General features: G+C 46.2%; 2 protein-coding genes across 2 annotated transcripts in view; both read left to right on the forward strand.

Annotated features, from left to right (window-relative positions):
* LOC123761942 (FMRFamide receptor) overlaps nucleotides 1-12,500 on the forward strand; it is a gene marked incomplete in the record, with an annotated part of 246,136 nt that overhangs the window by 21,308 nt on the left and 212,328 nt on the right.
* On the forward strand, nucleotides 691-2,257 carry LOC138351588 (uncharacterized). The gene is made up of 3 exons (XM_069303397.1): nucleotides 691-1,028; nucleotides 1,498-1,977; nucleotides 2,023-2,257. Exons 1-3 carry the CDS (start codon nucleotides 691-693, stop codon nucleotides 2,255-2,257), a joined length of 1,053 nt encoding a protein of 350 aa, XP_069159498.1.

The following is a 12,500-nucleotide window of genomic DNA, read 5'->3' on the forward strand; positions in this document are numbered from 1 at the left end:
GGAGACCCATGGTAGCGTGATAGTATATCCATATGCATGATATTATATATCCATGTGGAAAATATAGCCCTTCGTGCCCATGGTAGCATACCCACCTACATTATAGATGTGTCACGACTGGAGCCCAACAGCTGGAGTCTAGACACGGGTAACATCAAGTTATATACCGAAAATAAATTATATATATAAAAATATACCATGTTATATATCGAAAAACCACTTAAATACCGAAACGAGATTAAATTTGCTCCTCCACTTAGAGATCTCTTTAAGACATTCACTTCATTAGAAGATCAATCTTCACTTATTTCTCGTAAGTGGTGCACTTTAATCATTCACTTGTCCTCATATGAGCTCAGTTTAATGCTCTCTTGCATTCGAAACTAATTGGATTCGTTGATTGGTGACACACTATGTGCCTGGTATATATATATATATATATATATATATATATATATATATATATATATATATATATATATATATATATATATATATATATATATATATATATATATATATTTTGCAGGGATATTCCATCGCGGGCCCTATATCTCTGGCAAGCCCACTAAGTGTCCGGTAGTTGTTAAGGGCTGTACAGTAACTGTGGTGGCTCTCAAGGGCTGTACAGTGACTGTGGTGGCCCTCAAGGGTTGTACAGTGACTGTGGTGGCCCTCAAGGGTTGTACAATGACTGTGGTGGCCCTCAAGGGTTGTACAGTGACTGTGGTGGCCCTCAAGGGTTGTACAGTGACTGTGGTGGCCCTCAAGGGTTGTACAGTGACTGTGGTGGCTCTCAAGGGCTGTACAGTGACTGTGGTGGCCCTCAAGGGTTGTACAGTGACTGTGGTGGCCCTCAAGGGTTGTACAGTGACTGTGGATGCCCTCAAGAGTTGTACAGTGACTGTGGTGGCCCTCAAGGGTTGTACAGTAACTGTGGTGGCCCTCAAGAGTTGTACAGTGACTGTGGTGGCCCTCAAGGGTTGTACAGTGACTGTGGTGGCCCTCAAGAGTTGTACAGTTGTACAGTGACTGTTCAATGCTCGTCGAGCGGTCTTCAAAAGAATGAGCACAAGTGGTCAATATGTTCCACGATTGAACAGATTGATATAATTTCGACTGATCCCTCCTAATCCAACTCCTAACCTTCCCCCAGTATGAAAACCACAACAGTTGCCTAAATCACGACTACCTATTTACTACTAGATGAAAAAGAGGCATTATAGCTAAAAGACAAAGTGCCTAAACGCCTCCGTCTTTACCGCAGGAGTCGAACTCGGACCTTTTTAGTGGTGAACCGACTGTGTAGATTTACTGTGCCACAAGAGGGGATGATCCACGACTGAATATATTTGGTTCTTAGACCACTGAGAGCCTCCTCCACTATCGCCCCCCTGCCAGAACTATATCACCACTACAGTCCTCCACCTAGAACCACCTCCACTACGCTACCACAAGATCATGGGTTTAACACGCTACCACCTGCGCCACCTACAGCAGCACATACACATACAGCAGCACCACCTACAGCAGCACGTACACATACAGCAGCACATACAGCAGCACCCCTACTGCAGCACTTACACATACAGCAGCACCACCTACAGCAGCACGTACACATACAGCAGCACCACTTACAGCAGCACGTACACATACAGCAGCACGTACACATACAGCAGCACCCCTACTGCAGCACTTACACATACAGCAGCACGTACATATACAGCAGCACCCCTACTGCAGCACTTACACATACAGCAGCACCACCTACAGCAGCACTTACACATACAGCAGCACCACCTACAGCAGCACGTACACCTACAGCAGCACCACCTACAGCAGCACGTACACCTACAGCAGCACCACCTACAGCAGCACTTACACATACAGCAGCACCACCTACAGCAGCACTTACACATACAGCAGCACCACCTACAGCAGCACGTACACCTACAGCAGCACCACCTACAGCAGCACGTACACCTACAGCAGCACCACCTACAGCAGCACGTACACCTACAGCAGCACCACCTACAGCAGCACGTACACCTACAGCAGCACCACCTACAGCAGCACATACATATACAGCAGCACCACCTACAGCAGCACGTACACCTACAGCAGCACCACCTACAGCAGCACGTACACCTACAGCAGCACCACCTACAGCAGCACCACCTACAGCAGCACATACATATACAGCATCACCACCAAAAACAGCACGTACATATACAGCAGCACTAACAAGTTCAGCTGAAAAATGTCTGCACTTTCTCTAGACGAATGATAACACTCGTGCTGCTGTAAAATTAGTAAAAGACGCTGATGTGAAGACGCTGAAACTTGGCCTCTCGAGGAATTCTGGCTATTAGGGGGTCCTTCCGGCTATTAGGAAGTCTTTCCTGCTATTAGGAGGTCCTTCCGGCTATTAGGAGGTCTTTCCGGCTATTAGGAGATCCTTCCGGCTATTAGGAGGTCCTTCCGGCTATTAGGAGGTCTTTCCGGCTATTAGGAGATCCTTCCGGCTATTAGGAGGTCCTTCCGGCTATTAGGAGGTCTTTCCGGCTATTAGGAGATCCTTCCGGCTATTAGGAGATCCTTCCGGCTATTAGGAGGTCCTTCCGGCTATTAGGAGGTCCTTCCGGCTATTAGGAGGTCCTTCCGGCTATTAGGAGGTCCTTCCGGCTATGAGGAGGTCTTTTACGTGACCATTTGTTGACCCGTAGTAATTCATATTGTCTTCGGAAATTGTCATTCTTACGTCGACTTCTCAATCCAGGCTCCATCCCACTCATTTTCTCTCTCTCTCTCTCTCTCTCTCTCTCCCTTCTCCCTCCCACCTTCCCTCCCATTGACGGGATCCAAGTGCTCCAGACTCGACCGTATCCTCTGGGCCGGAGCGCATGTACCAGGATGGTCTCTGTCTTTCTCTGGCTCGGTCTCTGTCAGTTATTGCTTCCTGTCGCTCCCTTTTAGTATGCGTTATTGTTGTTGACTGTTGGGGACGGTTCTTGTTGTTATTTTATGTTATTGTTCTTGGTTAGTGCTTTATATATATAGTGTTTCCTCGCGCTGTTTTAATGAGCCGGGCATTTGGTGTATAAGTTTGTTATATAAGCGATCTTGTGGCAGAATATTTTAATTAACATCCCAGTTAATTATGTTGTTGGTGACTGGGTTGGGTTGAGGAGCCTCGTCACAGACAGTCTTTCTCTCTCTCTCTCTCTCCTTCTCTCTCTCTCTCTCTCTCTCTCTCTCTACGGAAAACATTCACCCGATTTCGAAATTCCGTCCAAAATCTGAGAGGGGTTGCAATAGGAGTCGATATTTCATAAGGTGTGGCACTGGGGCGGACCAACTGGACTGTACCATTGCCATACCTTTCATGTGTCATCTTGGACAATGTGGTGAGGCCCACTGTCACCTCAGTGGGCCCAAGCGTCTGGCTCCACTACTTTGGACAGATAAACATTCAGTTTTATAGATATTGATGTTCCCCTTTACTCTCTCTCTCTAGTCTTCGGCCCTCGCTCCCTCTTTCATCCCCTTTCTTCCTCTTCCCTTTCTCCCCCTCTCTCTCTCTCTTCCCTCCTCTCTCTCTCTCTCTTTCCATCATTCCACCCTCCCTCCCATTCCACCCTTCTTCCAATCTCCATCTTCCTCTCTTTCCACTCTCCTTCCCTCCCTTGTTTTCGTATCATTATACCTCCCTGCTTCATTCTTTCCATCTCTCCCTCTCTCTCCCCCCCTCTCTCTTTCCATTCCTCCCTCCCTCTTCCATCCAAACCTCTAGCTGTCAGCAGTTTCTGTTCCAATCATCTCATTTTTCTTCTTCTTCCGTTTTCTGGACAACTCGACAAATATTGTTGGATCGGAAAATATTCTCTCGTAAATCCAGCTGGGAAAGAAATGGATGCTAAACAAGACGTTAGAGAAGAATGGGAAATGGGAGAAGAGTCGATACCGAGAAGATAGTGAAGAAACAGGGGAGCATAGAGGAGGTAGTGAAGATATTGGAAATAAGTTGGATCTTGAGGAGAAATGCTCATTAGAAGGAGAGACAGGAGAGAAGAGATAATTAGAAGAGTCGCTGTAGATGAACGAGAGGGAAGAGAAGACACAACATAAAGGGAAAACGTAAACAAATAGAAGCAATGGGCAATGCATAATAGGCAGGAGGAGAATGGAGAAAAAGTGAAAAACGAGAAAAGCATTTTGGGAGAAACGGGCTAGATATAATTGGAATGGAAAAGACATATTACCAGAAATGAGCAAGATAGATAGATAGATAGATAGATAGAGAGAGAGAGAGAGAGAGAGAGAGAGAGAGAGAGAGAGAGAGAGAGAGAGAGAGAGAGAGAGAGGTGAAACATGATGGGTACAAAGAGAACATATTCAGAGAAATGACATGACATTACACTTCACAAGACTAAAAATAAATGGTTTTAGAGTGTCAAGAGGCACTCAGGTAGGGCTGTAGAGGGAGAGGGGGGGGGGGTAATTAGAGAGGAGACTGGCACTGGCGAAGCTAGTTGGTGGGGTCCCCCCCCCCCGCACCACCATTGGGCAACCCTGAAGCCTCAAGGTAATTGAATCAGTGGCTGGTTCTGCTTGTTCCAGCCATGCTCCTTGGTGTTGTGGGGGGAAGGGGTGGTGGTTAATGGTGTGGTGGTTGTTGGTGTGGTGGGTGTTGGTGTGGTGGGTGTTGGTGTGGTGGTTGATGCTGTTTCGGTTGTTGTTGTGGTCGTATTGTAATGGTTGTTACTGTGGTAATTAGTGATGTCAGTCTGTGTTGTCAAGCTTTCCTGCAAGCCTCATTCGCCAATTGATGTACATAGTCATTCCAACATTGGATGGAATTCACAGAAATTTCATACAAAAATTCCATTTTCACATTCCATTTAATATAATTCCATCGAATATAATATTACAAGTTAATTTAGACTGCAATTGTGATGGGTTATTTAAAGACAAAAATTTTAATGTGTCTTTAAAAATAACCCGTTGCAATTGCTGTTTGGAGTAATTTAATAATTTTTTGTGTGCCTTTCACAAAAAAAAAATAAAATTAAAAAAAAATCACACCAACCTTTATTTAATTTTTAAGGTAGTCAGTGGTTTAGATAATTGCCCAATAACTCAGATTGTGTGGTGCTCGCCCAGTCGTTCAGTCTTTGCATTCTATACTTGGCTATTTCATTTTCTTCATATATTGCACATGCAAGAACCTGTTCTATACCTGTTTGCAAGTCTCTTTTGGGTGGCTAGCCAAATTTGCAACTGTTTTGACCGGTTGCGTCGTTCCCTCGGCTTCTCAAGTTGTATCCATAAATACATTGACAAACATGAATGTTTATCGAGTCCCTGACCAGTCTCCCCCCCCCCCCCAAGCTACCTTCCTACCTAACCTAATCAACCTAACCTAACCTAACCTAACTAACCCAACCCAACCTAACCTAACCTAACCTACCCAACCTAACCTAACCAAACCTAACCAACCCAACCCAACCTAACTTAACCTACCCAACCTAACCTAACTAACCAAACCTAAGCTAACCAACTCAACCTAACCCAACCTAACCCAACTAACCCAACCTAACCTAACTAACCCAACCTAACTAACCGAACCTAACCTAACCTAAACCAACACAACCCAACCCAACCCAACCCAACCTAACCTAACCTAAACTAAACCAACACAACCCAACCCAACCCAACCTAACCTAACCTAAACAAATCAATGCATAGAAAATGGGGATTTTTGTGAGCCGCCTCTTTTCAAACTACTTTGCAATTTGTACGTTTAGGATCACAACATACAAAATGAGGTGTATTAATCACAAGGACGAGTTAGTGCAATGTTTGGGGTTATCTGTTCCACAGATCAGAGATATATAATCTCTGTGCGTCTTAGGCTCATATAGCTGGCCACCACTCGTCATATATCATTAATAGCACAAACGAGACAAAGAGAATTGAACGACAAAGTCCCTTATAGGAGTTTCTGATAAGCTCATTCACCCGTAAAATTAAAGACCGTTTTTTTTTTTAGGATATTGACATTCTGTTGGGGAAGCGAGGCGAAAAATGTTTCCATTAGGGGAAAGGCTTAACGGATTTGGCTAGGAAATATTACTGGATTTTTTCCCTTTTTTTTATAAATAAAGTTAACTTTATTCACAGTCATTTCCAGTTAAGACAGTTTCATAGCTGTGTTAACTGGGAATGACAGTGAAGTGTGGTCACATTATTTCGGATAAACTCACTGTTTAATCTAATCTAATGGCTAATCTAATCTAATCTAATCTAACTTAATGACCTAATCTATCATATAAAGTTCGAACTTAACCAAAGCTATCTAAACCAAGATTATTCTCGGTGTGATCTATCTTACAGTAACCTAACCTGTCTGTCTGTTTGTTTAGGTTTAAGGTGAGGTCGTCTCGGAACACAGGTCGTGTAGTCGTCGACTGTCCTCGGACATGAGACAGTCAGGGACGCATGGTGTAGACAGTCAGGGACGTCACACATGGTGTACACAGTCAGGGACGTCACACATGGTGTACACAGTTAGGGACCTCACACATGGTGTACACAGTCAGGGACCTCACACATGGTGTACACAGTCAGGGACCTCACGCATGGTGTACACAGTCAGGGACCTCACGCACGGTGTACACAGTCAGGGACCTCACGCATGGTGTACACAGTCAGGGACCTCACACATGGTGTACACAGTCAGGGACCTCACGCACGGTGTACACAGTCAGGGACCTCACACATGGTGTACACAGTCAGGGACCTCACGCATGGTGTACACAGTCAGGGACCTCACGCATGGTGTACACAGTCAGGGACCTCACGCATGGTGTACACAGTTAGGGACCTCACGCATGTTGTACACAGTCAGGGAACCTCACACATGGTGTACACAGTCAGGGACCTCACACATGGTGTACACAGTCAGGGAACCTCACACATGGTGTACACAGTCAGGGAACCTCACACATGGTGTACACAGTCAGGGACCTCACACATGGTGTACACAGTCTGGGAACCTCACACATGGTGTACACAGTCAGGGACCTCACGCACGGTGTACACAGTCAGGGAACCTCACACATGGTGTACACAGTCAGGGAACCTCACACATGGTGTACACAGTCAGGGAACCTCACACATAGTGTACACAGTCAGGGACCTCACACATGGTGTACACAGTCAGGGACCTCACACATGGTGTACACAGTCAGGGAACCTCACACATGGTGTACACAGTCAGGGAACCTCACACATGGTGTACACAGTCAGGGACCTCACACATGGTGTACACAGTCAGGGACCTCACACATGGTGTACACAGTCAGGGACCTCACACATAGTGTACACAGTCAGGGACCTCACACATGGTGTACACAGTCAGGGACCTCACACATGGTGTACACAGTCAGGGACCTCACACATGGTGTACACAGTCAGGGAACCTCACACATGGTGTACACAGTCAGGGAACCTCACACATGGTGTACACAGTCAGGGAACCTCACACATGGTGTACACAGTCAGGGAACCTCACGCATGGTGTACACAGTCAGGGACCTCACGCATGGTGTACACAGTCAGGGACCTCACGCATGGTGTACACAGTCAGGGACCTCACGCATGGTGTACACAGTCAGGGACCTCACGCATGGTGTACACAGTCAGGGACCTCACGCATGGTGTACACAGTCAGGGACCTCACGCATGGTGTACACAGTCAGGGACCTCACGCATGGTGTACACAGTCAGGGACCTCACGCATGGTGTTCACAGTCAGGGACCTCACGCATGGTGTACACAGTCAGGGACCTCACGCATGGTGTACACAGTCAGGGACCTCACGCATGGTGTACACAGTCAGGGACCTCACGCATGGTGTTCACAGTCAGGGACCTCACGCATGGTGTACACAGTCAGGGACCTCACGCATGGTGTACACAGTCAGGAATATGATATCATCTACTTCCATCAGACTTAAAGACCAGGTGATTAAAGTGACTGCCAACTCTTTGGCTTCAATAGGGTCATGACCGATGCGGTTTAACAACTTCCGTTGCACTGTTAAATCTCAGTGAAAATCTTATTTCGTTTTTTACTCTGCAGTGTGTTAGATAATGTTCTAACACAGAGAGAGGGAGAGAGTGAGAGAGAGAGAGAGAGAGAGAGAGAGAGAGAGAGAGAGAGAGAGAGAGAGAGAGAGAGAGAGAGAGAGAGAGAGAGAGAGAGATGCTGAGAGAATGTGAAAGTAGGCAAAATAATTGGACAGAAACTGACAGGTGAACATTCACCAACGTACGAAGGGCAGATCAAGCAGACAGGTTGGGAGGAGCTGTCGCCAAATGTGTTCTTGATATAGCTAAACAGGTTTTTGCTCGCGTGGAGCAGGAAGACTCCTCGCCACCGGTGCCGCCTTGACCCTCCCCGCGTTACTCAGCTGAGACTCTTGGCACTCTTCAAGACTTCACTCTTTACGCCACTCATGGCGTAGTGCCACGTGAGAGATAGTATCAAGAATTACTCTCTTCACTCAATATATATATATACGCAGTCGGCGTACCCAAACCTGACCTAATTAATGAAATAGTTTAGAGAGGCTTGCTATCAGATCCAAATTGATCTAATGGTATTCTCTCAACTGGTCATTAGTAGGTAGACTGTAGACCTTATGGGGCGAGTGTGACAGGGAAGGGGGGAATTATAACTGTTAAGACAGGAGATCACTATCAGTGTTTTAACAGTCTCGGTGAATGGAAGTGTTGAGTTTCGTTCCTGATTTCGAAAACCATGAGAAGGTAATATCTATAAGAGAGAATGTCAGTGTGATTGTCTGTTTGTCTAAAGTTGGTAGAGACCAGACGCTCGCGGCTAGCCTCACCCAACTTTGCAAGGGGGAGTGGTCTGAGGTGCGGGATGAACATTTACTGGTCGGGGTCAGCCTAAGTTAAATGTTTTAAGAAATAATAATTATGCGATTTTCATGTTGTGTGAAATATTTGGAATGATTTCCCTAGAGTTCTTAGTGATCGTAATAATATGTGTTCGTAGAGCTCCATAAAATTATTTCAGCGGGTCTTAGTAAGTAATACATTTTCTGAAAGAAGGTCGGGGGGGGGGGGAGAAGCCGTTAAAAAGGGGGAAGATGAGGGGAGGAACCAAGGGGGGGGGGACTAAGGGAGCTGGGGACACAGGGGTCAAGGGGAGCATATGGCACTGAGTGGGAAAGAGAGGGGAAAAAGGGTGGAAAGATGGGAAAGAGACCCGATTGAAGCTGGGTACTCTTTCCATATATATATAAATGGAAATGTCTGTTCGAGGTTGGAAGGAAGATTGAAGAAAGAGAGATGGGAATGAGGAGGAGCGGGGAAGAGAAGAGGGAGGGAAGAAGGGGAAAATGAGGGAGATTGAGAGGGAAGAGGGGAGGGGAAGAAAGAGGGACAGAGGAAGAAGTGAGAGAGGGGGCAGGATAAGGGGAGAAGGGAAGGAATGAGGGAAAGAAGGGGTTGGATATGGGGAAAGGGAATAGAAAAGTGGTGGAATGGGCGGTGGGGGGAACTGACAGACTGTTCCGCGAACCACCTGGTACCCATGCTGGTATACCTGTAAGAGAGAATATCCGTCTCACTCGACTTTGCAGGGTGAATGGTATGTGGTACAAAACGAATATCGATTAGTTTGGGTCGCCACAACTCAACAGAGAACAACGTGCCACAGTCTCATACTAACCCCCACGACTGATGTTGCCACTGCCAGCCGAATATTCCTGGATAAATATTTAAAAAATAAAAATGTCAAAACAATTTTTTTAAATAAGAAGAAACATTATGCACTGATCACTGAAAAATTAACATAAATTGTCTGATCAACATCCTTGGCCTGTAGCAGCATAGCACAGACGATCCTCCCACAGCCTGAATGGGAGGATCGTCCCTCAAGCCCCGCCCCATTCTCAAAGCCAAAAGGAAACAACTATATATTTTTAATATTTCACACCAGTTGCTTCCTCCCACCGGCAGACCACATGCACGCCAATGGGAAACTATTGTACATAGACACACACACAATGTTAGCGAGAAGAGAGAGAGAGAGGCAATCGCAAACAAATAGACAGAGAGAGAGAGAGAGAGAGAGAGAGAGAGAGAGAGAGAGAGAGAGAGAGAGAGAGAGAGAGAGAGAGAGAGAGAGAGAGAGAGAGAGAGACGACAGGCAGTCTTGGTTGCTGTATGGCGGAGGTTTGATAATATTAAAAACGACCTCGTGTGTACACAGTAACTGGATATTTCGTGGGACGACCAAGTTTCATTTGGCCTGTCATGCCTCACTTATCCTGGCTTCAATCGCGCTCCCAACATACACGCACACACACACACACACACACACATACCCACACACACACGGCATCTTCAGATGCCGAAGAAATATAAGAAAATTCACTTTCGCAAACAGAGTGGTAGACGGTTGGAACAAGTTAGGTGAGAAGATGGTGGAGGCCAAGACCGTCAGTAGTTTCAAAGCGTTATATGACAAAGAGTGCTGGGAAGACGGGACACCACGAGCGTAGCTCTCACCCTGTAACTACACTTAGGTAATTACACTTAGGTAATTACACTTAGGTAATTACACACACACACACACACACACACACACACACACACACACACACACACAAGGAGAAATTCCAGAGGTAAGTGAGGGAATAGCTAACCAGGAACCACTGGAAGAGTTTGAGATTACCAGTGGGGAAGTAAGGAAGTGTTTACTAGAGTTGGACGTGACAAAGGCTATAGGCCCAGATGGAATCTCCCCTTGGGTTCTAAAGGAAGGAGCAAGAGAACTGAGCCTACCACTCTCCATAGTGTATAACAAATCACTGGCAACAGGGGAACTGCCAGATATTTGGAAAGCAGCTAACGTAGTCCCGATATACAAGAAAGGGGATAGACAGGAGGCACTGAACTACAGGCCAGTGTCCCTAACCTGCATACCATGCAAGCTGATGGAGAAGATTGTGCGAAAAAAACTAGTGGAGCATCTGGAGCGAAGGAACTTTGTAACACAGCATCAACATGGGTTCAGGGATGGCAGGTCCTGCCTCACAGGGTTACTTGAATTCAACGACCAGGCAACAAAAATAAGGCAAGAAAGAGAAGGGTGGGCAGACTGCATATTTTTGGATTGTCAGAAAGCCTTTGATACAGTGCCACACAAGAGGCTAGTGCGAAAGTTGGAGATGCAGGCTGGAGTGAGAGGGAAGGTACTCCGGTGGATAGAGGAATACCTAAGCAACAGGAGACAACGAGTCTGTGTGAGGGGTGAGGTCTCAGATTGGCGAGACGTCACAAGTGGAGTCCCGCAGGGGTCAGTCCTTGGACCTATACTGTTTCTGGTATATGTAAATGATCTCCCAGAGGGTATAGATTCGTTCCTCTCAATGTTTGCCGACGATGCAAAAATTATGAGGAGGATTGAAACAGAGGATGATAGTAGGAGGCTACAAGATGACCTGGATAGACTGAGTGAATGGTCCAACAAATGGCTGTTGAAGTTCAACCCGAGTAAATGCAAAGTAATGAAACTAGGAAGTGGAAACAGGAGGCCAGGCACAGGATACAGAATAGGAGATGAAGTACTTAATGAAACAGACAGAGAGAAAGATCTAGGAGTTGATATCACACCAAACCTGTCTCCTGAAGCCCACATAAAGAGAATAACGTCTGCGGCATATGCGAGGCTGGCTAACATCAGAACGGCGTTCAGGAACCTGTGTAAGGAATCATTCAGAATCTTGTACACCACATATGTAAGACCAATCCTGGAGTATGCGGCCCCAGCATGGAGCCCGTACCTTGTCAAGCACAAGACGAAGCTGGAAAAAGTTCAAAGGTATGCTACTAGACTAGTCCCAGAACTAAGAGGCATGAGTTATGAGGAAAGGCTGCGGGAAATGCACCTCACGACACTGGAAGACAGAAGAGTAAGGGGGGACATGATCACAACCTACAAAATCCTCAGGGGAATCGACCGGGTAAACAAGGATGAACTATTCAACACTGGTGGGACGCGAACAAGGGGACACAGGTGGAAGCTGAGTACCCAAATGAGCCACAGAGACGTTAGAAAGAACTTTTTCAGTGTCAGAGTAGTTAGTAAATGGAATGCATTAGGAAGTGATGTGGTGGAGGCTGACTCCATACACAGTTTCAAATGTAGATATGATAGAGCCCAATATGCTCAGGAATCTGTACACCAGTTGATTGACGGTTGAGAGGCGGGACCAAAGAGCCAGAGCTCAACCCCCGCAAGCACAATTAGGTGAGTACAATTAGGTGAGTACACATACACATACACACACACACACACACACACACACACACACACACACACACACACACACACACACACACACACACACACACACACACATACACACACACACACACACACACATACACACACACACA

Source organism: Procambarus clarkii, chromosome 5 (genome assembly GCF_040958095.1).
Source record: "Procambarus clarkii isolate CNS0578487 chromosome 5, FALCON_Pclarkii_2.0, whole genome shotgun sequence".
NCBI classification, from domain to species: Eukaryota; Metazoa; Arthropoda; class Malacostraca; order Decapoda; family Cambaridae; genus Procambarus; species Procambarus clarkii.

Bases quoted from the DNA above. Each gene is read 5' to 3' on its own strand.
- LOC138351588 (XM_069303397.1), top strand. From the start codon at position 691: ATGACTGTGGTGGCCCTCAAGGGTTGTACAGTGACTGTGGTGGCCCTC. The intron at 1,029-1,497 runs GTGACTGTTCAA...CGCCACCTACAG, and splicing joins AAGAGTTGTACAGTTGTACA to CAGCACATACACATACAGCA. The intron at 1,978-2,022 runs GTACACCTACAG...GTACACCTACAG, and splicing joins AGCACCACCTACAGCAGCAC to CAGCACCACCTACAGCAGCA.